The 26,632-nt window shown below is 37.0% G+C and overlaps 1 protein-coding gene across 6 annotated transcripts in view; it reads right to left on the bottom strand.

Annotated features, from left to right (window-relative positions):
• The window catches only part of usp13 (ubiquitin specific peptidase 13), a 42,427-nt gene that overhangs the window by 14,284 nt on the left and 1,511 nt on the right, over positions 1 to 26,632 (bottom strand). Inside the window, exons 2-15 of one of the 6 annotated variants that reach the window (XM_041792268.1) lie at positions 25,159 to 25,284; positions 20,987 to 21,047; positions 15,747 to 15,868; positions 13,060 to 13,202; positions 12,378 to 12,562; positions 11,623 to 11,720; positions 11,337 to 11,527; positions 10,821 to 10,892; positions 9,159 to 9,264; positions 7,260 to 7,382; positions 2,540 to 2,693; positions 1,848 to 2,022; positions 1,592 to 1,680; positions 861 to 983 (exon numbers count right to left, since the gene is read on the bottom strand). In XM_041792268.1, coding sequence (XP_041648202.1) covers positions 861 to 983; positions 1,592 to 1,680; positions 1,848 to 2,022; positions 2,540 to 2,693; positions 7,260 to 7,382; positions 9,159 to 9,264; positions 10,821 to 10,892; positions 11,337 to 11,527; positions 11,623 to 11,720; positions 12,378 to 12,562; positions 13,060 to 13,202; positions 15,747 to 15,868; positions 20,987 to 21,047; positions 25,159 to 25,284 — 1,768 coding nt within the window. Of the gene's footprint in view, positions 1 to 860; positions 984 to 1,591; positions 1,681 to 1,847; positions 2,023 to 2,539; positions 2,694 to 7,259; positions 7,386 to 9,158; positions 9,265 to 10,820; positions 10,893 to 11,336; positions 11,528 to 11,622; positions 11,721 to 12,377; positions 12,563 to 13,059; positions 13,203 to 15,746; positions 15,869 to 20,986; positions 21,048 to 25,158; positions 25,285 to 26,632 lie in introns of all 6 variants that reach the window. The other 5 variants (XM_041792269.1, XM_041792270.1, XM_041792271.1 and 2 more) reach the window with 5 other exon arrangements.

The following is a 26,632-nucleotide window of genomic DNA, read 5'->3' as shown; positions in this document are numbered from 1 at the left end:
AATTGTAATAAACCATTTTGTTTTTCAGATATGCTATAACTAATGTACCTTATCAGAAGTAAATGAAGTATTGTTAGAGCTTTAAATGATAATATTTATTTCATATATTTACACTTCTTGTAGCTTCACCACCTAGACACTGGTTGAGCCACCTGACATTTGCAACTAACTTCAAATAAGCAGGTAAATACTTAGACATGTGTTGTTACTTTGTTCTGATTAGGAGGTGGCCACACCTACTCTAAGATAAAATACAGAGATTTTGTTTTTTCTTTTTGCAGTTTTACATTGGCTGTACCACCTTACATGGAGAGTGTAGCTGCCCACCTGTGACTGAAAATAAAAGTTTTTATCTTTACTTAAAAAGGATCTACAAACCATTTTTTTCTGTGGAAGTCAGCTGGAGTTTAATGGATGATAAATTCTACAATAATGTGTTTTATCACTTTATTTTAAAATAAAATATCCAGGATTACGATGGCACCACACTGACATTTACTAACTTGAAAGAATTCAACCGTGAAATCCTGCCAAAGTATTCTTATTTTTATTCCTCACAATTAAAATGCCATTTTTCATGACGTCAGCAGTCTGTTTATTTACTCGGACCATTGCGCACCTGACATTTTTAGGATTTGAGATGCCAAAATGTGAAATGAATTATATTATTCAAATATACTTGAAATATATCCAAACAAAGAGGGCTCATAGAAATAATGATGTATGCTAAGAAGGAAATAATAGATTTGGACAAAAAAATGTGCATGTCATGTCACTAACCCAAATACAGAAACACATTTAACCACCGGTGCCACCTCCACCTTAAACCAGCTTAAATATGAAAAGGACCTGCAGTGTACCTCTGGTGTCTTCAGGGAGCACGATGGGAGGCATGAGGTCAGGAAGCTCCTCCTCACCCGCCTGCAGCCCCGTGGCCCGCATCCGGCTCAGATCCAGGAAGTCTGGTACGTCTATGGCCAAGTCTATATAGACAGACAAATATCTTACTTCACTGAAGGTGCATTGAGATGCATGGTGGTAGAAGCACTGAAGGAATATTTACTAATCAGTTTTAAATGCTGGTATTCATCAAATCATCATCTGAGAAACATTAAAAGATAAACTTTAGGACATTATTAGTGAGGATTGAAGACATTGAATGTGCTACTTGCAAACTCTGGTGCAATGAAATTACTGAAAAAATCATTTTAAAAGAAATTAATTGCAACACCTATGCAGTTTAAAACGAGTTGTTGACACTTTATCCACAAATCATGCCACTGCGAAAAGATAAACCTCATATACAACACTCAGTTTCGTGGTTTAAAACACATTTCTGTGTAACTGTCTATTTTAAGGCCACATAACCATAAAAGATTTAAACATTTTGTTAATCAGAACCATGAAAGTAACTTAGTTCACTTAGGCAGCATGTTCACCTTCTGCTTTAACATCTTTTAACATATAGTTCTATGGTGCCCTCTGCAGGACAGTTGTAGCACTACAAATACCCACAATGAAGAACAAGCTTTGGCAGCCGGTAAAAGACATCTTAAAACTCATGACTCAGAGAAGTGTGACTGACAGTTACCTAGTTTCTTTGGCACCCAGTCGACCCCAAAAGTGAATTTCTTGATCTGCAGAATCAGATACTCTGGGAAGGAGGCGAAACGGGAAGTTCTGCAGAGGAATATAACCATTTTCAAAATGGGAATGTAAAGGAAAGGAATGCAACAATTCCTTTTACAAATGGGGGTTAATTCAAAACATGTGAAGTGATAAAAAAGAACAATAAAGGTGAAAGGTGTAGTCATTCCAGGCCCGGGAACAGGGGGCCCTCCGCTTACTTGACTCCAGCTGACTTGGCCTGCAGCGCTGAGCTCCAGAAGTCGGGGACGTTCTCGGGCTCTGTAAAGGCTTGCAGGCAGGCAGTGAAGGGAATCCGTGCTCTAACCGGTTCAGGAGGAGCTCGCATGTTCTCCTCTGCATCCTTTAGCTTGGCCTCATATGCCAACAGCTCCTCTGGTAGAATTAAAACACAGACAAAATCAAAAGTCTGTTTAAAAGTGTTAAGAGCTACATCTCAAAGTAGTGAGTGTCTGTAATAAACACGAATATGAGCATGAATCAATTTTAAATTTTACACACACAGCACACATTTATTTACAAACCTAGAGTTTATGTTTAGATCAAAATGGCTGCTAATCAGGAATAACAGGCTGAGCTTCTTAGTGGACACTAAAGTCTTTATTCTTCACCAAGCTCATATTTAATTAATAAATATTACCAACAATGTCACAAGGAATGCTACATGTGATCTTACCAAATGTGAAATGTTCTTTAAATGATGCACATCATTTTTCATGTTCTATATTGCATTAAGCCAAATGCTGTAGTTTCACTCCTCAAAGTCTAGACCTTCTGTGACCTTTCAAGGTAGGACCCTTGGCTTGTGATACCTGAGCATAGCATAATATGATCTGTATCAGGCGGTGATTTCCTACAGAACATTGTATGCCTTGTGGGGGAGCTCATTTACCTCGATTGGTGGCTGCTTCAATGGGAGCTGGCAGCTGGATGCAGTAGTCGACCCGCTGAGTGTAACGAACCCGCCGGGTCTGACAGCACTGAATTCGCTCCTCTACCAGGAAGCGAAAAACGTCACTTGGATTCTCTGAGCCTGCACTGTTTCTCTGTAAAGATAGGGTGAACGAAAGGCGAGTTTGAATATTCGCTAAAACAAGACATTAGAAAAGGCACATTTACAACTCAACTCAGTTAAATTGTGTAACTTTATTGGCCCATTAGGGGACATTTTTTTTGAGTATTTCCTAAGTGCTGTTAAGCAAAGCAAGGAATTTTAACACAGCTTTTCCAAACAACCCAGTTTTATTTTGAATGCTCACTTTTTTTTTTTTTACTTTGCACACAGAAATAGAATTATTTCACAAATAAACAAAAACTACCAGGGTCAAAATAATTAGCTCCCTTTAGAACCGACCTTTTTGTTTTGTTTTTTCATAACAAACCACTGTTGTGCAATGATGAGCTTCACTTTGCAATACTAAAAGCTTTTAAAATCAAGTTAAATGAGGGCTATCTTGCAATTTACACACAGAATTCAGATTTCAGTAAGGGCCTGAGCTGTCACTGAAGAGAGGATCATGGCAAAAACCAACATAAATGAGTTCAGGATTGTTGGTGCTATCAAAGCAGGATATACAAAGTTAACACAGTGTTTCCATGTGTCAAGAACTGTTATGAGAAGTATCATCAAGAAATTCAAAGAGAGCCACACAGACAGAACAAGACTGGCAGAGGAAGAAGGAAAAAGATTTCAAAGACTCTGGAAAGAAAATTGATGAGAGATGTGCCTAAAGATGTCAAAACAATTGACAAGACACTAGTGAATGGCTTAGCCAAAGCTACAACAAATGTCTGCTGCAGGCTGTTATTCAGCAAAAAGGAGACACAACTGACTACTAGCATTAGGGGGGCTAGTAACGTTGACTTTGGTAGTCTTTTTTGTTTTGTTTCTGTGTGCAAAGTAAAATAGTGTAATCATCTGAAATAAAACTAGGATGTTTAAAAAAGATATGATAAAAACTTTCTGATCTTTTTAACAGCACTTGGGAAATATTTGGGAAAGACTGAAATTTTCATGAGGGATAATAATTTTGTCCTCATTTGTAAACACAGCAATGCACAAACAACATATGGTTACACATAAGAGCTAACATATTGAACAAAATTATTTCAAAAAGAAATACAGATAATGGGCAGCACCAAACTTAAACAACTAAAAAATAATAAAATGATTGGTCTAACGAAAGGGTAAAAGTATAAAAAGCCCATAATAACTTAAAATAAGATACAATAAAATTAAGTAGCACTTTAATTGTGGAGGGGATGCTTTATAACATATTAGGCTGACAGTGACTATTTGAATGAATAACATAAATACCAGTGATAATGTTTCTTAAAAAAAATTTTAACAAGAAGAAATCATCATGGCAGGCATGTTGTCAAATGTCCTATCCATCTCTCACACTGTAATGATATAGTTTGGCACTCCACATTAATGTCCTGATAATCTCATTTAAATCTAACTGAGGCTGTCACAAATTTATTTTGAGAAATTATTTAAAGGAACAACTGAATTTAAACTTAAATGGTGAAAACAGTAATTTCCATCTAAGCAATTTTATTTCAGTTAAAGTTATTTACATACCGTATGTCTGTTTTCACACATACCATAAACATGTGAAGACTGTGACATATGACAGTATGAGTGTCAAAATACTACTCCGTCTATATGCTATTCTTTGCTCTGGTCTATTACAGCCTCTTGGCATGACTTCAACACAACTGCTGTTTGACCCACATCTCTTTATACAGTCATTCATAATGTACGTAGATGCAGCTCTTTAATTTAGGAGACGCCTCAATTAACCTTCCCTGCTATGTGAGTGCTACATCTTTTCAGAATCACAGAGGCATTATTTATTGTCCCTCAGTGATTCTGTGTTAACTCACTGCTTCTGAACAGCAGAGGTCATTAAAGTTTGTATTGGGTTTATTTGAAGACTGATGAAAGATGGCAATGTGACTTAGCACACAAGTTTGCACTGCAGTCTTTCTGCAGCACAGCCTTTCTATTCTGAGACGTTACAGAAATACACAAGTTATAATTTCACTCGGGCCAAGTGTGCAGGCTGACACAGACGGAAGAAAATGTTGCTGATGGTTTTGGTTTTAGTCACGTTATCTATGTCTGCATAACTAAATAAGTCTCTAGCTTACAGACAGCTGTAGAGGCCAAGGAGTGGACTCAAGTAGGGCAGCAAGGGACTCAAAGGAAGTTCAAGCAGCAAAGCTTTGAGGCTTCAGTGCATTATGAAATAATTCTTGTCAGGAAAGCTGTCTTACTGTGTTTGTTGATCAGGGGGAAGTGTTTGGTCTGTGTCTGTGCACATGTCACAGTAGAGGCAGAATAGGAGGCATTATCTGGCCTCCTGTGTAACAGATAGTGCTGAGCTATTTATACGTGCCAGTTGAGAAAGACATGGCAGAGCCTCCCGTGTATATGGACCAACCAAGGAGACAGTATGCTTAAAAAACAGACCCTCCCCTCCAAAACAACTAACTGTCCATGTGTGCCAAAGGTCAGGCAGAACCCTTTCTCAAGAAAGTTTTGTCAAGATCAAATCAACTGTTTTGGCACAGTGCTGTTTTTTTGTTTAAGGTAACATAAATGTAATTTGCTCAGTAATGTTTATAAAAGTTTCCAAATACAATAGGACACTCTGACACTTTAACTAAATATTCGTAATCAAAACTGTCCCCATCAAAATCCCAGCCATTCACTTTTTTGTAATTAATTACTGTGTAAAAAGAGAGATAACCTGCCAGAAACTGAATAATTACCATGACAAACAAGAAACCTCCAAGTACCTGTGAGATGTTTTGAAAAAACTAAGTTATAAGTGTACTTTGCCCTAAGATCATTTGGACAAACTCGATTAAGAATGCTAAATTTTGGTCATCGGTAGCCTAGTGGTTATGACTACATTCCATTTTTCATGTTTAAATTTTTTTTCATAAATTGTTACCCTTTACATCTGTCAGTGAGTCTGAACACATTTTGAAGCAATAAAAAGTGTCAAAAAAATGCTGACGTGACCATACAGTGATAAATCAACTGAAAAATACAAAAAGTGGTGATTTTGTAGATACAAGGTTTTGGTCTGACACCAGTAAAATAAAAACATTTAAGGGGGGAAAGTTCAAAGACTAATACAACTAGATGGATTAAGTGAAAACAGACTTTTTTGATAGTTATCCACTGATTTTGTGTTCATCTTACTTTGGCGGTAACCTGACAAGCCAGATAGACTGTTTCATATATTTATTGCATGGATATATTTCACATTCATCATGGAAATCTCCCATACAAAGCATTTATGAAGGACAGGACTTCAAAAAACCCTCGGAAGGTGATTGGATGGATGTTCTGCCTGTCGCATTCATTATGGGCCAATCAGAGCAATAAGACAAAATGAGGTAGCAGGGATGAGCTGCTCAGGTAGCAACCTGAGCTCAACAGACAGGCACTGCCATAGTTTATAAACAGTGGATATTTTAGTGGATATAACTAAGGCCAAGGCTGTTTGGGAGATGTGAAAAAAACATCTTGTTTTAATAAAGAAATGTGGTCCAGTTCTGATAAAACTGCTGCTAGCTACATCTAAGCTTAATGCTACACTGGCAGCAGCCATTGCTATTGGCTTCTGGTACAACTTAACCCTACCCGTAGCTACTGCCTTGTTCCCCTAAAATGACGCTGATTGGTCAGGTATGTTCTCGGACTGGGCTTGGTCAAGTCAGATTGGAGCTTTGCAAGATGGATATGCCTGATGACAGACATAGAGTCTGGCCAATACATCTGCTTGCAAGGTTACTCTCGGGGTGACTCCATAGCCATCCTCTTTTTTTGACAAACCCAAGCACTGCTCTCTGAACTATATGTTCTTATATCAGCACATGAAGGAAAATTACACAAACCAATACCAATTTATCTATTACTGATCCACATTGGCCATGGTGCATCAGCCACCAAATCTCTTGGTCAAGGTCTATTTTTAAGAAACTTTGTCACAGGCAGGATTGCAGGTCGAGAGTAAATGTTGATGCTGTGGTGCTATATCAGAGGCAAGATGTCACTAAAATCAAGACTTTAAAATAAACACAAGATACTCATGCCCTACTCAAAGGATTAGAGAAGAAATCCCTGAACCCATCATGCCTATAATATTGGCTCCCACAACTCAACTGTGAAGACTGATTGGCAACAAGAAGCCAGCACACTTCCCCAAGGTTATCAAGTGGGAGCCTCCCTTCACAGGGGTTTTGTTCTGTTAATCCCACAGCACCTCAGGAGAGCTGAACATTGAGCTCTGGTGTCCCAGAGCCACCCCCACTATACTAACTCTCACTGCCCACCATGCCAACATGCAGATCTTCTTTATCTTACCTTCTCTAGAAGGTAGGTAAGATATTTTCACAGCCCATACAGTCCAAGCACTGTACAAAGTTATTATCAAAATCCAAATAACTTTAACCTTCTTTAGCTGTGAATGTGGAATGCTTACAAACATAGTGCATTTATTAACAATGTTTTAATGCCACATGCTACTTAATATTATAGTCTGCTGTACATTTTAAATATGTTGATTGCAGCGAGAGTTAGCATTGCTCACCTCTACCAGGTTGATGATGTGCATGAGGAACTCTTGTGCATCTTGTTGTCTGTTGGAGGAAAACTCTGGGTGTCCCCGGCCCACCAGGGCCTTCAACATCCGGGGAGAGATGCCTTTCTGCTGCTGCTGCAATGAGAGTACTTGGCGTCAGTTAGGCTAAATATTGAACCACTCACCTGCCTCTGAGGGAAGTATGAGTACAGATACTGAAAGAAGCTTTGGTTGACCTGCTGGTATCTGATCTTGTACAGGTTCATGAATGTATACTTTTGCAACGAATTAAGTAAGAAATTTCCTTCCTGGTACAATTTCATTTAAAAGGGAAAAAAAGCAAATCCCTAGTATATCTAAAAGTCCTTTATGGGACAGAGGTCGTTAAGAAAAATGGACATCATTTCCAAGTCTCTGAGCGGTATATGTCACCACACACAAGAAACACTATCCTTTCAGGGCAACCCTCATTCTACTCAACATAACAGTAGTCAACACCCATCACCCATATAACCGAGAGACAATTAAGAGGTTAAGAAGCAGTCAAAAATACTTATTATCAAAACAATATCCACAATTGTCCCTGGAATAAACCCCCTGTTTATTAAAGCACTGGAGTGGACATGGGGAGGGTCAGAGTGAAATATTTACTATAATACTGAACTCTAAAGCAATCCTAAGGCCTATTCCTACAGCATTTACATCAGCAGCGTGTAAAAGTATGTTAAGGAAAAAGTAAGGAAAAACCTTGCCAGAGGGTTACTGTACATTATACATAACTAGCTACTTAAAAGAGGATAGATGCAGTCCCTATGCCTATCATAAAGGATTGAGTCAGTTTAAGCTAGCTAGTTAGTGTGAATCATCTGGCCTTGCTCTGTTTTTAGGTTGGGCTGTTCTTGCTTGATTAGGTTGAACAGTTATTAAAAAAATGGCCCTTTACTGGGTGTGTCTGCCAGTATGAAGCTATCACTAGTCTTTGTTATGCTTAGATATACTCCTGTCATGTTAGCCTGCTTTATATCCACCACAGAAAACAACTCTGACTTTACATTTCTTCCAAAGCGATAAATCTTTTAAGGAGACTAACTTATTTTAGTGGACAAGATCTCTTTAGTACAAACTGACCAGAACAAGCAAGCTCAGACCCATCCCCCTGATCTCTTCAGCTGTCAACATGTATCCAAACCTGACTTCACCATCACATGTAGGAAGTGTAGGATCACAGCTATGACCCATCAATTACTGTGGCTGGATCAGCTTAGAAAAAGCCCACAGCTTAGAGAGCTTGTAATGGTTCCCATTAGGCCTTAATGGTTTTCATCTCTTCTCAGTTTCTCATAAGCTCTGTACCATGTAGATGAAAAGGCTGAATTTTATAGCCATTTAAATTACTATAGGTAAGGCCAAACCCACTAACAAATAACATTTAAACTGTTCAAAGAATATATGGTAGCCGAGGGATGCAGGCAGCAGAAGACAATCATTTATCACAGCTCGAATCACGCTGTGATATGGGGAATTAAATGCAAGCCACAGAATAAGAGCGTCCCCTGGAGCTGTGCTCATAAACTATTTGAGCTGCACATTTGGGACAGCTCCCAAACATCTATTTTGGGACCAAAGTAAAAGTCACAGCACAAGAAAACTTTACAGTATCTTTAAAAATGACTTTTTCATGATTTTTCGCTCAACATATCTGCATCCGTGTGCAAATAAAAACAGGTATAGTTTACAACAAAAAAAGGTAACAAATTGTTAAAAGTAAAAACATCAAAATCAAAAGCTAATCCTTGATGTTGACAGCTTGAACTGTTCAGTGTTACAATGAAAGTGTTTCATTTTTACTAACACTCAGTATCGACATGCTGGTGGCTATTATGGACCCTGGTTTGGAGCTGGACATACCCAGTTTAATACCTTGTGTTCTTCTTTCATCACCTGTTCAATGAGCTCAGATTTCATGGGTGGTTTGGAGTACTGGCCTGAGAGCAGTCCGTGTCCCAGTTTAGCCCTGTCGGACAGAAACAAAGGCATAAATATTCAACTTTCTGTCTCTTTAGTGAGGTTTCCTGAATGTCTAACACTTAGACAGACTTAGAGCACATCTGTCTTCACTCGTCATTTTAAAACTTTGCAAAACATTCAGACAATATTTCTACTTGAAGAAGCAGCTACCTTGTTAACCTTGACTCTTCAATTTAATAAAGCCAAAGCCCTGTTACCATGGTAACACACATTTCAGAAATATATTACTCATCTCTCCTCTGTTTTCCCAAATCTCTTTAATTCCTCACATCCTTGTAATTACTTTACATGACCTTAAGTGTAGAGCCTTTAAATACAATAATCTTTGCTCCTTCTTAAAAAACGCAGACAGTTTATGTATTTAAAGTAGGAAAACGCTGTGATAAATCGTCTGGGCAACATTAACTTTAGGGGGTAGACTAACTCATTTCAGACCAGTAAGGGCTTATAATTAAACCTTATCATATTATAATCAGACTATGTAACAAAGGATATAATAAAAAAGTCATTGTGGAAAAAATCACATTAAAATCTTCAATTCATAACCTTTTTAGCTGCTATGTTTACAATACAGAGAAAGCATCATAATGCTCATACAAAATAATGAAATATAGCAAACAAGGCTGGTATAAATCTGTAAAATTGATAAGGTTCATCATCATTTAAACAAATCTATAGCCCTATTCTCATTTATACAAAACTCCTGAAAATTTCCTGAATTCAACCAGAATGCAAATAGTGTTTTTTCAGCCCAACCCCCAAATGACTATCTCTCAGTATTTTTTTACTTCTCACAACCTCCATTTACTGGCAAGGAAACTTCATTAAAACTACCGACAGTGAAAAAGTCAATCAGGATATTTTATAGGTAGGTTACTTTGAAATTTTCGAGAAAAAAAAACCTGTGCTGCATGTGCCAAAAAGGCTTTTGTTTACCAAATAGTCTAGTAAAAAAATCAAAATCAATACTTAAAATAATAATTATTCTACGTGAAAATAATTTTGCAGAAACTCTTTCAGTACTATCATTTGAGGCACAGAAGACTCATCTGTATCAGTGCAGGATATATTGTGATGTAATAATCAGGATAATTCTTATCTTATGTAACATACCGGCTCAACATTTGTGCTCTCTGTTAGACACGGATTTTCTTTCTGAATTACTCAAATATGAAAAGTGTATGTACACATGTTGATCTGGTAATGTAATTCAGAATATGACTTGTTGATTGCTACACACCACTGATATTTATCGCCTGCCTTGCATAAGCTCTTCTTACCTTTCAGCAGCATCACTAGCCTCTTGCAACACCCTGCCTCACACTGTAAAATCTACCAACTTTTGCCTGAATGAGTGGGTGAATGAAATGATTTGACCGTTTTTTTAACGTAGTGTTAGAAAGCAATAACAAAAGACAAACAGATAAAAATTCAAAGTACGTAGAAAAAACAACAAAACCTGAGCCAAAGAGACAGCAGCAGATGGAGACACTGCCACTTGTTTTTTCTCAAACTGCGTTATGTAACACTTGAGTCACTTACATTTGTGTGGCGAAGTCCTGGCTGGGGTCTAGAGGTGAATAGTCAAATATCCTCTGAAGATTTCCCACATACCTAAAGATCAAAATACACACTCGCCTCAGATGGAGCACATGGAAAAAAAAAAAACAAACACAAGGCTGCTGGAAACATAACTGCTTCTTATTAATTAGAGACCTACATGGGAAATATTTTGGTTGCTCGTGTAAAAAAAATTGAATGACATAAATAACCATTACAACATACTCAGGGCTAAGTGATAAATCTGTATTTCACTGGTTTTAGACCAAAACCTTGTATCTCCAAAATAGGCACTTCTTAGGGAATTAAAAAAACACAGAATGCTTCAATCCATCTCACACAGAAAGATCAAAGTCAGCATCTTTATAATGCTTTTTATAGCTTTGAATTGGTTCAAACCCACTGACAGATGTTAAGGGTGAGCAATAGCACTGATTTATGAAAAAAAAATAAAATGATGAAAAATGGAGATATGCCAGTGATTTTTAGTGTACTCACATCCTCTGGAAGTCTGGGATGCTGAAGAGGACCTGCATCACTGTGCTGAGGTAGCTGCTGTTTCCCAGGTTTTTTATGCCCGTGTAACCAGGACCAAACACTGCTTTCAGCTTCATGCCCGACTCCTGGATTACCTCCCACTCACTGGGCCGTGACCGGGAGTTATTGTCTGTGTGGTGACCATTTTCTGTCTGAAGGGGGAGAGAGAGAGTTCAGGTGCCGCAAATGTTTGAGTTTGTTTAGTTTTGTATGGTCAAATTTAAAAAAAAAAAAAAAAAACACTCACTCTTTTGTGCATCTGTAGCATGTCTATTCCAAAGTGTGACAAATGTTCTGATATGTGAGGGTCCAGCACAGCCTCCTCCTCCTCAAATGAGTAGACATCTGATAACAAACAATCATACAGGTCAGATTTAAATCATACAACCACTAAATATAAATTTTAGCCTCACATTTTAATTTTTATATTGCAAATTTAACAGGATTCCTGCGCACCTTTAAGAATCAAGTTTAAGCCTTTTAGGACCTGAGCTGAGAACAATTAACACCATATTTTGTGCAGCAAATGGTCAAAAATGTAAGGCATGTTGAGATTTCTAGGTACACCAGACAGAGCTGAATTATATGGTTTAATTTGCTACAAATGGAATGTCAAGGGATTGAGGAGTTTTTGTGGTTATAAACACAAAATAATGATATTTATCATTATATAAGCCACAAGCATACACTAAAAAAAAGACTGATTAAAATTGAATAGTAGGTGGTAGAGAGAGGTTGGATAAAGACCATCTAAGTCAGGGGTGTCCAAACTATGGCCCACGGCCCGTTTTTTTATTGGCCCGCGGCACATTCTAAAAATAAAACAAATGCAGCATACATTTTTGAACAATTAAATAACATGCAAATATAATATTACAAAATATAAAAGATATTTTGAGAAAATATTTTCTCTGATAGGGAAACTGAAGCTATTTAAATGGCGTCTATCACTTGTATTATAATGTAACTAGACTTGGTTAAATTATGTTATATAAGTCCGACCTGCTCCGTCTGGTTTGATAGTGTCTAGTTTAACAGCCAGTGGGTAGTTGGTCTCTCTGTAGTGCTCCAGAGCGTGTCCGTTTCCTCCGCTCCCATCAAAGAACCACTTCCCACAGAGCACCGCTCCATCTGTCAGGTTCAGCCAAAGGTTCTCTCTCATCTCACACTTCTGACACTTCCAGCCACTGTGAGCAGAAAAAAAAATATTTATTTTACTGTGGTGTTTTGTTTTTGAGTCAAGCTGTGGAGCAATGATACAATAAATAATTGAGAAGTTGCACAGCAGTTTAAAAAGCAGGTACAAAACTGACCAGACTTTGTTTAGTCTGCAAAAATCAGTAGTAAAAGGAAAACACTACAACAACACAAACTCGTCAGGTATAAAAATCAAAAGACTTGCAGTAAGAAGGAACATACAACATGAAAAATGTCCTTTGGTTACTAGTCTGTACATATCAAAAGATGTTAAAGGAAATTGTGCGCTGACTGTTCTGTTTTTACTGTAAACAGCAAGACACCTTTTATGATGTCTGTAAACCTGAGACAAAGCTGTTATTAAAGTGGCTTGTTTCATCAAAATTCACCAGACTAAGCCATAAAAATGGCTGCACAGTTACAATTGTTGCTCCTAAGTGTATGAATGATGTAGTGATGCAGCAGTGATCACTGGTTTCTGTCATACCTGGGTGGGATCCGAACCCCATTATCCAGCTGTCTGAGGCTCCTGGCATGTCTGGATACCTGGATCTCCTCCTCCCAGGATTCAGGCTCCTGTTTTTTATAGGCTGACGGTGCGTTTAGTACTGCGTCACAGGCTATGGTCACCTTAACACCAAAGGAAACAGCAGTGACCATAGTTGTGATACTAGTTACCATATTATTATCAATACAATGGTTGTGACTGAGTTCATGATGAAATAGATCAGCCTTTTTAAGGGATGAAGTGACTCTCAGTTATTAAAAATGCACTTTTAGATATAAGATATACAGTGCCTATAAAGTAGTATTTATCTCCTTGGATATTTGACCCTTTTATTGATTTTAAAAATCAATCATGCTCAAGATAAATAGACATTTTTTTACAAACAAAACCCTCTTTAATGTCAAAGCAAAAACAGATTTCTACATAGCAATGTCAATTAAATAAAAATATGTAGCCTAATGTAAAATAAGTGCCTGCTTAGATACCCACTTCAAGGCAGTGTTTAGTAGCACCTTTGGCTGCAATCACAATCAGGCTTGCACATCTGAACACTGCAATTTTTCTCGATTCTTCTTTGCAAAACTGCTCAAGCTCTATCAGGATGCATGGGGATCAGACATGAACAGCTTTTTCAAGTTCAGCCACACATTCTCTATTGGATTAAGGTCTAGGCTTTGACCCAGCCACTTCAGAAATTTTACCTCGTTGTCTTTAAACCAGGGGTTCTCAAACTTTTCAGGGCTAAGGACCCCTTACAGGGCAGAAAGATTTCCAAGAACCCCCACATAACCCTAACGCTGATGAAACGTGTTCACTCCCATTTGTACTCCTAGATGATGTATTTTCTGGAAGATGTATTCCTCATGTCATCAGAAAAACATCTTTGTTTTGTCCTTAAACTCTGCTTTGTTATCAGATGACACTTTAGCTTCATGGTTTCATTTGCAAACACATGAAGACACAACACATGTCGGTCTTTCGTCGCTGTTCTCAATAAAACAAAACCCCAGATAGCTGTTATCATATTTTTTCAGTTTAGCTAGTTTGGGCCAAGCATCACTTGATAAAGTGGACGCGCTTAAATATTTATCCATTGTTGCTAGCTGGACCTGCACTCCAAAAGCATCCTGAGCAAAGAGTCTGATGCGTGACGAGTGATAGATTTATGTAGTATGTCACAATCATATCTGGGTTTTTACTGGCCCAAAGCTGACTGATGTTGGAGTCACTGGTTTAGTGTGGTTGTTTTATGTGCACTGTGGTCCCTATATGTATTTATTTGCTTTTTAATGACATGGCATTACTTTAATAATTTGCTTTGAATTAATTTGCGGACCCCCAAGCTGATGCTCGCAGGCCAACAGGGGTCCCCCCCAGGTTGAGAACCACTGCTTTAAACTATTTCTGTGTAGCTTTCACTTTATGCTTCAGGTCATTTTCTCAAATTTGGGCAAATTCAGTTTGAAATCCCTCATTCCTGTTCAAAATGGTGAAACGTGGAGAGCTCACTGAAAACGAAAGAGTCCACATTAAAGCACTTCATGATGCTGGATGGTCTTTGAAACAAATATGAAAGGTGGTCTAATAGATTTGTTAAGCACTGTATATTTCCAACAACTTTTTCTCTGAGTTGCTTGAAGTGTTCCTTTGTCTTCATGGTGTAATGGTAGCCAAGAATGCTAAAAGACACAGGGGTCTTTATACTACAATCACTTGAGACATATTCACCAGACTCAGGTGATCCCCATTTCACTTATTGTGAGACTACTAGCACCAATTGGCTGGACCTCTGTTGAATTAGGTCAGTCACTTTAAAGAGGGTTAATATTTATGCAATCACTTATTTTTCATTACTTAATTTTATTCGACTAATTCTGCTTTGTAGAAATCTGTTTTGATTTTGACAGTTTTTATGTAATTTTTTTTTGTTTTTTTGTTTGTTTTCAAAAAAGCCAAATTATATTGACCATTACTGATTTATAAAATCAGTAAAAGGGTGAAAGATCCAAGGGGAAGAAAACTTTTTATAAGCATGCTGTAAGATTTTATATTTCCTTCTGTATCGTCAAACTCCCATCATCCTTCAGTAAAATTAATCAAAGCATGCAAATAGAAGAGCAAAGATGGCCATGCAAGCTACAGACGAGAAAGTGAAGCTGTGTCACATGGAGCAAACTGTCAAGCCCAGGAGGATTGCAACATCAATGCAGAAACAAAATATGCACAGTAATTTCAAACAAGAGAGAATTTCACCAGGTGTTTTACAGATAAATGTATGCATGCATAAAATAATTTGAATAATCAATCACAGATGCTGCAACATCAAACCAAGACCAATTCATAGTAGGAGCTCATATCACTCTGAAAACAAAACCAAACCACAATTTAAAAAAAAGTTAAATATAAACTCCATGCAAGCAGTGACTCACAAAGAAGAAATGATAAAAGCTCTGTAGTGTTATCTGCATCCAGTGGTTCGCCAGTCTTTTAATTGTTGAAGAGTAGCCTGTGATCAAATCATGCTCAAAGTTCATATTCTTACGGTTCTGTTAGGATTGGGTGATGCTAAACCTTCCTGTCTGTTTACTGTAAAGGGAACCACTGAGTGCATGCTCTGACCACAAGCAAGCAAACAGACAGAGCTCATGCAGCACCGACTCACTGACCAGAGCAGGCAACTCCTCGATATTTGGTAAGGGGATCTCGAAGTGGTCTGGAAAAATGATGAGCTTGGCCTCGTCTTCGTATTCATAGTCCTCGCCGTTAAAATCACGGTTTAGCTCTAAATCTACAGGGTGGGAAGTAAACATCCAGTCAGCTGCTGTTCAAACAGCTGTTAAACATATTACCGATGGACATAACGGGTCACGGTCCTCTTTATTCTTGTTTATTTTTATTGTATGACTCTTATTCTATGTCTTCAACACACTAAGTAATACTTGAACAAAACCCTCATTGGCATGAACAGAGACAGAATGACTTCATATAATGCTGATGACTCAGAAACAATTTATGCATAAATATATTTAGTCAGCACACTTCTATTAGTCAGCGTTTACTAGAGTGTATGACTTAGCCTTTGTAGCTTGAGCTTTGTTTCATTACTTACATTATAATATAACTTCACCAACAAGAAAAAGGTTATAATTTACTATTAGTTTCCTTATCGATTAATCTGACCTGTATTTTTTTGACTAATTGTTTCGTCTAAAATTAAAGAAAATGGAGAAAAATATATGCAGGCATTTTATCTGACCTAGTCTCCAAAAACATTTTCACCGTAAAGCTAAACTAGTACTTCATTATCAACAAAGAGAAAATTATTTTAATGACTGATTTTTACAGATCAGTTATTTTTTTCAATCCAAACAAAATCATCTGGTTTCAGCAACTTTTCTGCTTTTTCTTACTTATACATCCCTAGTTTTCATTGTTTTGGTTTATGACCTGCTCATTGAAAAATTGGGGTGCTTCTGAAAATTTATCAGTTTGAATGCTACATTTTTATTGTTTGAGCAATTAAACCTTAGAGGTTTACTTTAACACCAACATGACGTCTTCACGGACAATTACTGTCACATGATAGCGTGAAAAAATATTTGCATGGCAATCACATGAGGAAAGTGTGAGTTTTAAGCTCTCTTTCATATTTTTTTTAATGTCAATAGGTCTATTTAAACAGCCAAAATAATCATTTGAATTTCATGAGTAAATTAATTTTATACATAGGATACAGTGTTCCACATTTACAGGACTGGCACTAATAGACAGTCCATGTTATATATATATATATATATATATATATATATATATATATATATATATATATATATATATATATATATATATATACACACACACACACACACACACACAGTGCTTGACAAATTTATTAGACCACCTGTCACATTTGTCTCAGAGACCATCCAGCATCATGAAGTGCTTTAATGCGGACTCCTTCATTTTCAGTGAGCTCTCAAAATTTCAAACTGAATTCACCCAAATTTGAGCCGGCTTACTGGGCTTCTCTGAGAAGTCAGAAATTAATCAAGCATAACATTCAAGCACTAAGACTAATTTTTCTGTTCAGGAATGCAAGTAAATAACTATAATTTGAAATATTAATCAAGAAATAATTATGTGCTTTACTATTTTTTCAGTTTTTTTGTAAATCAGTAAATTTGAAAATTCATGAATAACAATAATAATTATATTTCAGCATTAAAAATTTCATTTTGGTTAAAGAGCTTCTACATATTGATGTATTAACCATTGCAGAAACATAAAAAATGATTTTGGTAATTACCAATGCTGTTAATTTAGGGCAGCTGTGGCATAAACCTTACTTTAGTTAGGGTGGTCTAATAAATTTGTTAAGCACTATACATACATATACATATATATATATACATATATATATATATATATATATATATATATATATATATATACACACACACACACAGTGCTCAGCATAAATGAGTACACCCCCTTTGAAAAGTTACATTTTACTCAATATCTCAATGACCACAGGAGCAACTTTCAGAATTCTGACAAAACTGAGTTTTATTGAACATTTGTTTAACTCACATGAAAGTAAGGGTAATAATACAACTTAGATCAAAAATCTTCAGTTTTACTTAGATAATTGATGCAAAAATGAATACACCTCACAACAAAAATGACTACATCTAGTATTTTGTATGACTGCCATGATTTTTAAGACAGCACCAAGTCTTCTAGGCATGGAATGAACACGTTTGTGACATGTTGCAACACCTATCTTTTTCCATTCTTCAAGAATGAACTCTTTAGAGCCTGGATGCTGGATGGAGAGTGATGCTCAACTTGCCTCTTCAGAATTCCCCATAGGTGTTCGACTGGGTTCAGATCAGGAGACATACTTGGCCACTGAATCACTTTCTCCCTGTTCTTCTTCAGAAATGCAACAGCAGCCTTAGATGTGTTGTTGGATTATTATGTAGGAAAATTGCATGACGACCCTTCAGCATAGAGCAGTACATCTGTGAATTCATGATACCATCAATGAAATGCAGCTCCCCACACCAGCAGCACTCATGCAGCAACACATAAGGATACTGCCACCACCATGTTTCACTGTAGGCACAATGCATTTTTCTTTGTACTCCTCACCTTTGCGATGCCATACAGTTTTGAAGCCATCAGTTCCAAAAGCATTTATCTTGGTCTCGTCACTCCAGAGTGTAGAGTCCCAGTAGTCTTTATCTTTTTCAACATGGGCCCTGGCAAATCCTAGGTGGACTTTTTTGTGCATGGGCTTTAGGAGAGGCCTTCTTCGTGGATGACACCCATGCATGCCATTCCTCTGCAGTGTACGCTGTATTGTGTCACGGGAAACAGTCACCCCAGTTTGGCTTTCTACTCCTTTAGCTAACTGCAGTGAACTTGCATATCGATTTTCTTCAGCCCTTCTAATCAGAAGACGCTCCTGTCGAGGCTTTAACTTCCATGGGCGGCCTGGATGTGTGAATGAGATGGTTGCAGTACCATCTTTTTTTAAATTTTTGTATCACTTTTGTTACAGTATTCTTACTGATAAGTAAAGTTTTGCTTATCTTTTTGTAGCCTTCACCTTTCTGGTGTAAAGAAATTATTTTCTTACCCAGGTCTTGTGACATTTCTCTTCTATGTGGTCCCATTGCTGACAGCATGAAATGGGAAAGGGTTTTCTTTGTTAAATAACGCCCTTTTACAGTCAATTGTGTGCTGGACACCTAATAATGAATCATTAGACTCACCTGTGGTTGGATTCTTGTTAATTAGAATTTTGTGGTCTAAAATTCAGCATTGCTCCTAAGACATTCATTGGGGTGTACTCATTTTTGCAACATGGTCTTGAATGGTATTGTTAGGAACATTACTTCTTGTGTGTGCTATTCAAATCTTGCTTGCAAATAATGGCCCACACTTGTGAGAGTATTTTGTGGTACAGTATCCCAGAGAAAATGTTGATTCTGTAAGGAAACTAAAGGTTTTCTGACAAATCTGTTAGGATGTACTCATTTATGCTTAGCACTGTGTGTGTGGGTGTGGGTGTGAGAGAGCATGAGCATGGTAAACCTCTTCTGAGAGGTTTATATTGTCAAAATAAAAGTAATGACAAAATGGCAAAAATTGCCTATGGAAAGGTTAATGAACCAAATATCTGATAAAGTAATATGAGACATTGAAGAGGTAGAAACCAGAACATTTCCTGCATTTCTAATACTTTCTGTTGTTCTTTTAATAGATCAAACTAATCATCTGAGCTTTAATCAAAATAATATCAAAGCAATTTCAGCTAGAAATTATTTTGTAGTGAAATTTAGTGAGGGCCTCTTGTGTTAAATCATTCTCCATATAGAGTTGTCTTTTTCCACTCCAGCTTAAACTTGAGTAATGACTCATCAGAAACAGGATCACAGGTTATCCCTGACATTGTTACCGTGCCCTCTTCTTTCATGGACGTTGGCACACAGCGGCTCGATTAAATCACAGGACTGGTATGGAGATGACGGCAGACGCACACATGCCTACACTTACATCAAACATCCAAAATGGGCGGCAGGTTCAATCATCCCAAAGAGGGACATCTTAAGAAGTATTTCCATTAGAGAGATAGAGTTGCTGTTGGCTGAAGTTTTGACCTCATGTTCAGATCAAAACCAACAGATAAAAAAAAATCTATTAATCAACAACATTAATTAAACGGAGGGTGAGTGGAAGGAATTCCTCCCCCCTGCTGGGCCAACAGAGAGACACCTGGTCCTCTCGCAACAGCATCAGAGCTGCAGTAGATGTGTGTCAGCCTAAAGGGAGGATGACAGGTGGTGGCAGCTGAGGGGCCAGCGACAAACCCGCCCACCCACTTGCAGAGGGGGAGGGGGTCCAGACCAGGCTTTGATTTGGAGCAGTTACCAACCGACATATACAAATAAATGAGCTATATTTGGAGCACAGGAGGAGGAGGGGTCTAATAATGGGAAATATCTGACGCTTTGGGTAAAGGCTGGCTGGTGGGGAAGCTCAGGGGTCACAACAGAGTAACAGACAATAACACTGGCTTATAACAAAGAGGCCTCTCTTAGTTCAGTAAGTGGTTTCAAAAGATTGAAATTACATTTCTTATTATTCATCAAAACACAAATAGATTAAAAAAAAACAAACATATAAAATGCATCCAGTGCTACACCTGCTTTCTCTTTTAAGGACTCAAAAATGTCATGTCATGAATGGTATAATACGGACATTTTAGGGCATGGCTTTCTCAACTGATTGGCACCGAGACCATCACATTTTAAAAGATTTACTCAATAATTAAAATTAAAAAAACATTTGAATAGGAATATCAACTTAATTTAAAGCCAATTTGAGGTCAAATTAATGAAAAAAAGGTATTGTGATTAAATGAAAATAGAGCTAATCGTGATCATTTTTGATGTCTTTCATTCATCATTTATGAAAAACATTTTCTTTTATTAATCAATAAAGGAGCCTCAAGGTATAGGTGACACAAAGTTATGATTAATTGCAGCATCAATTAAGATACTAAGTAATAAAAATGTATGTGATTGGAAATAAACACAATTTTTGTAATTTTGATATTCATATTTTACAGTTTTTGTTACTACTGCCTTAAAAGAAAATTGGGCCTTCAAATTGAACCACCTGACTCTGGACCTTTACCGTATGAATTGACAGCAGAGAAGGAGGCAAGCAACAGGGTGTTTTTACAGACTTTTGGTTACTGTTTCAACACTAATTTTATTTCTGGAGGTCTCTGGGGTGACACATTTTTTTTTTTTTGGTTATTAATATTTACAGCTTCACAAAAAAACTGGCTACAACTTTCATTGCTGCCTGATTGACATAAAGTCTTACTTACCTAAAAACACTTTTCCATTCCTTCGCCTTGGGATGGCGCCTCCTGCAGCTCCTGTGGCTTTCTGTGGGACACAGGAAGGAAGAAATTAAATCAGATCAAAGAACCTTCGCCACATTAAAAAAATCTTTTAGTGCCTTTGATAAATCTCTTTGTAAATTGCTGAAAAGCCTTCATGCCCTCCAGATGGTTGTCATTTTGTTAGAAATAGATGCTGCATGTTCAAGTTGCCAGGTCAGGTTACAGAGTGAAGGGAAAACCCCCTCTTGGGTCAAAATTAAAAAATGATGCATCAAGCTGCTTCAGTTGCATGCATGATTTGTAGACTTGGACAGATATCATTTACAGTATGTCAAATGTGTTTGGGCCTGCCTTTGCCTGTAGAGCCATCATTATCAGACTGGTAGAAAACTCAGTGAAATAACACGTCTTTGTCAGGTATATGTTTTCATTCTGCCACAAACCTTGCAAAGAGGGATTCAAATAACACTTTTTCAGTGGATCAACTAAAATAAGGGTCTATTGGTTTCAAAACAACCCAAAGCCCTGGTCTGGTATCTTATGAATCCTCTCTGGTTCAGGTGACTGTTTCCTGTTCACTCGGCGGGGAGGAGGACACGGCGGCAGACAGAAAGACAGAGAATGCTGACATACTTGAGACTGACGGGACTCATGGGAAAGGAACAGCAGACACAGGAGCCTGCAGAATGTGAGCAGCTGTTTGTGCTCAGATCCAGGCATGGAAATAGCAGCTCTTTACAAAGCAGAGCTTATCTTAGGGCAATTAGAGACAGTCAAAAACAGGGCAGCCACTAACGCCTCCGTTGTTTACATCGACTTAGTAAAAGTGGTCTCTCTTTGGAAGCACGTTACAGTGTAAATTTTGCTGAAACACACACAGGGATGGAGCAAAATTATAGACCTTTAACTGATTTATAACAATTAAAACAACACAATGCAATTCAATGCAACACCACAAACTTCAAAACGAAACACAGATTTGTATCAGCCCTTAGGCTGGCCACACACTAAATGATTTACAAATCTTAAATGATTTTTGTTTTTAACTCTGGGAGACCACAGACATTCGGACAATTTCAAGACCATCGGACCTCTGGTGACAACACGCCTGCCGACCTGCCAACGACCTAACTGTGAAGACTCCCCAAACACAAGATTACACAGACTCTCGCATGATCAAACATGACTTCAGAGGAAGAAGAAGACATACTTTTTTATTACTTTATAACAGAATGAGCTACTGCCGCCTCCTGCATTGGACATTGAGAAGTATAACTAACATGGAAGACTACTGATATCCTCAGCACGCTGTCCAGGCTGTTCTGGCATGCATTACAAGTGTGGCAAAAATCCCAAAACAACTAAAAGAATGAGGATGAAATCCTGGCTGGAGTAAAGCTACAGTTGTGGTTATGTTTGCAAGTGGTGAAAGTACGTAACATCCAGCTGGTGATGCTACCCAGTCTGGTCGCTCTCACTGACTGAGGCTCACAACCTGGAATCGTAAATATCAAACGTGTTTGATAGGAAGGATTGGGGTCTGGGGGGCTAAAACGTGATTTGGAGCAGTAAAATAATTGTGTTTACACAACAAACTTGGTGATTATTCAGATAAATAATTGTTTGCGACAAGCCTCCACTTGTGGTACACCCTAACGATCATCGGGGAGACAAATCTGGCGTCAAATGGGCTTAAAATTGTGTATTGTGTGACCAGCCTTTGACTCAGACTTAATATGTTATAATAGATTTCTGAGTTGCTGTCATGGATTGCTGTACATAGAATAATTTTTCTTTGTACTTCTGTAAATATCAAGACATTGTGCTGTTTGAAATTTAGCAATTTTTATTGCAACTGCTTGAATTTTGGATCCCATTTCCTAAACTTTAATATGACAGGAACAATTTACTTTCTAAATCTTCATTTTTTAAATCTTTACTTTTAAAATGTGCAAACTAGTGGATATGGCAAATAAAATAACAATTTTAACAAGTGGATATCAGATTATAATAAAGTTGTTACAGTATGACAATATGCTAGAGTGCCAGTTAAGTTTGGAAACTGCACTTAATTGAATTTAACAGTTTTTCATGTTTAGGTGAAATGCATTGCACTTATTTTGTCTTATAAGCAGTGGTTTAACAACTCAAAGTAACGTTACTTAGTAACACGTTACTCCCAACACTGTACAAGATATTGCTACAACCCCATCATTATGTATCTTGGTCTCACTGGAAAATAAACATAATCTGCATATCCATGATTTATCAAAAAAAATCTTACAGATATCATCAGAGTGCCTCGAGACTTCTAATCAAAAACATGGACATCCAAAATGAGTAAACCACAAAGTTATTTTTTTTTTTTTTAATGAAAGCTCTCTCTAGGAAACTTTATTGGGAATTACTTGGTGACCCGGAAGCATTATTCATATGGATACAAACAGGCGTGTGTAAAAGGTTATAGTTGTTATTTTAGGAGTACAGATAGATACAGAGCTGAAAACATATCCAGTGTTAGACACAAACACTCAGTAGTACTCGGTCTGAAGGTCACAGTAGAGAGTCCAATAGCAAGGCCAAGACAAATTTTGCTAATTCAGTCACAGAAAAACATAATTATGACATCATGCTATAAGCATTCAGCAGCCTTCTTCTAATTCACCCCACTGATGTGAGTAATAGTTTTGTAGCATTTAAAATGTTAGCCTGACTGACAGCGAAAAACAACAACATTTTTAGGTCTTCGTCTAATATGAAGCTTGTTTTATTAGGGATGCATTATTTCATCTGTATGATATTGATAATGGCAAATATTAGCTTATAAAGGGAATTATTTTATTAGTAGATATAAAGACTTCTGATGATATTTTGGCCACGAAAATCTGCCTGTATCATCTGTAAATATCGGCAGTATGAACAAATAAGTTAGTGGAGTTTTAGGCTGGACCAACAGACTTTGGTCAGCTGAAGTCTTTTTTTATTCATCATCAATCTTAAACATTATAGTGTCTATTAAGGACTGAAGTTTTAGGTCTGAACTACATTTAGCTAAAAATCTGTATCAATTTTTGTATCAGCTGAAAATAATTAGCAAATATTGGCATATCAGATGTCAGCAAAAATCCATTATCAAGCGTCCCGAATTTTTATAAATCATGATGAATTTTTATACCAGACTTCTAACGAGCGATCATTGGTACTGTCAAAAACTAACATCTGCTTTAATCCACATTATATTGTGTTTAAAATATGGCTGTCAAGATTAATCAAGTTAATCATGATTAACTTAGGTCCACAACTAATTATTATGCACTAATTATTTTTTATTGTGATTAATCGCATGCTGTCTCCCTGTAGTCACAACGATGTAAAATAAGTCCACCACTTCTCTTTAATATCTCATTTCACCTTAAAAACTCACACACAGCTCAGTGGACAAGTCAAAGTCATCTGAACCTTTTTAACGATGTCTTATTTTATTTTCAATACATAATAAGTTTCTTTTATGTGGTTAATGTCATGTCATTTTTGATCTCCCTCTAAAATAACATCTGTATACAACCAGAAAATCAATTACCCTTAGTTGAAGACTATGGGAAAATCCAAAATGACATGAGAATAGTTTAAAATGCAAAATACTGGAATTTCAAAATGCAATAAACATGGTGTGATTAATCATGATTAACTACAGAAATTCTGCAATTAATCGGGAGAAAAAAATGTTCATCTTTGGAAAGCCCTAGTTTTAGGTCTAGTTAAACAAAAAAGAGAGGTTTTCATTTCCAATTTCACAAAAGTATTTTTACAAATTATGTGGCATAAGGTCCTCAGATTGCATTACTATTTTGTGAAAAACTACTTAAGTATGAATCCGTTTTTCATTTTTATTTGCCTGGTTGGATGGAGTTGAGATCTGCGTGAAGCTGCCAACAGTATGTTAAGATCAGTTTGACAATAAATTTACACACCAAGTGCTAATTCATGGTAGTAATTGAAATTCTCTACACTAACATTTATGCCATCATATTAATGTTTCTCTTTTTGCCTTTTATTGAAAATTATCATCACAGATGTATTTCAAAAAGAGACATGTATACTGTGGTGCCGTTATAGAAAAACATGATAAAAACTCTGATGAAGTGCAACCTTACCTCCTTGACATGTCGCTTGAGGTGCATGTAAACACTCTGCCCTGTTTTGCGATAATGTCTCTCCACATGTTCTCGTCCAAATCCCAGGAATGTGTTCATACACACATACAGACCTCCCTCTGACTCCTGCAGACCAGAACAACAGCACAGTCAATAACCATATAATATGACAGTTGTTATGATACCAGAATTTTAACATAGAAATTATATTTGTAATAATCACATGATACAGATACCTGTTTCAATACTAGGGCAACAAGTCCCAGGCACTGAATATTGAGTAATTTCTTCTATTTAACTGTCCAAACACACAAGCAAAATCCCTGTCTTTTACCAAAAAATGAGAGTATCTTTACGGGTTTTAAGGCTCATTACTTTACAGTACCACTCTGTGGTATCAAAAATATTTAGTTAATCAAAGACTTTGACACCTTTAATCAATGCAACTTAAATGGGGATGCTGAAAGTGAACATAAAAGTACATAAAGTTTCCTCCACTATGTTTTATACTAGATATTCTCAATGTTTAGTCTGTCTGATTTGGCAGAAGCTGAAAGTGTTCAACTACTTACCTTGCTCCTTCTTACTATCCTTTTCTATTGACATTAACAGAAAGAAATATAGCTCAATAGAAAAACAATAGCTCTTTATTATTTCTAAGCAAATATAGGATGTTGATAATCTTTTAGTATAGGCATTTTGCTAGCATGAAAGAAGTGTAACCTCCAAGAAAGGGAAATGTTGAGAAATGTATCATGTACTTTGTTTCACACTAAAAGCACTGGTTTCAGAGATGTAACACATTCACAGTGGAAATGCTGGTAAGAAACCAGTGCCAATGATTCAGAAAGCACATTTTCAAGAAGGATCTCTTTTTCTCAGCTCTTGTCAAATAGCCAGGAATCTGCTCCAGCACACTCGCAGAGAAATAAAATAACACTTCTATCGAGAACATGTCTGGTGCTGAAAAGCCTGGTTTCTACTGGGAATCAGCAGTGCAATTTTACATGGTTTTTGCTATAAATGTCTCAAAATAGTATAAATATGGTCTATCTACTATTTTAGAAGTGATTCTCTGAATCAGTTTAACTATTGCTGTTGTTTTATATAAAAAAATGTGCCAAGAAAAATATAAAAACAACAAAATACTACATCTCTGATTTAGTGGCATGCAAGTGCTTCTGTTTGACAACACAGTAACCCATTCCTCTTGAATGTACTGTGAGTGCATGTGGGCCAAAGCAATCAAATATCATCTCAAGTTTACAGGATGTATCAAAAACAATAACGAATAAATGATGTTTATTCAAACGCTAGTGAAGCAAGCATCAGGACTTTTAAATGCAAAATTTAGACCCAACAATAGTCATTGAAGGGGTTTCATGTTTCTAACAGACAAACCAAACATCTACACTTTCAACTGCCTTCTTCCAGGAACAAAATACATCATGTATATCCTTACAAATCTAACCTA

This window comes from Cheilinus undulatus, linkage group 7, assembly GCF_018320785.1.
Source record: "Cheilinus undulatus linkage group 7, ASM1832078v1, whole genome shotgun sequence".
Classification (NCBI taxonomy): Eukaryota; Metazoa; Chordata; class Actinopteri; order Labriformes; family Labridae; genus Cheilinus; species Cheilinus undulatus.
Note: the sequence above shows the minus strand (reverse complement) of the source record. Positions and strands in the feature narration are given on the sequence as shown.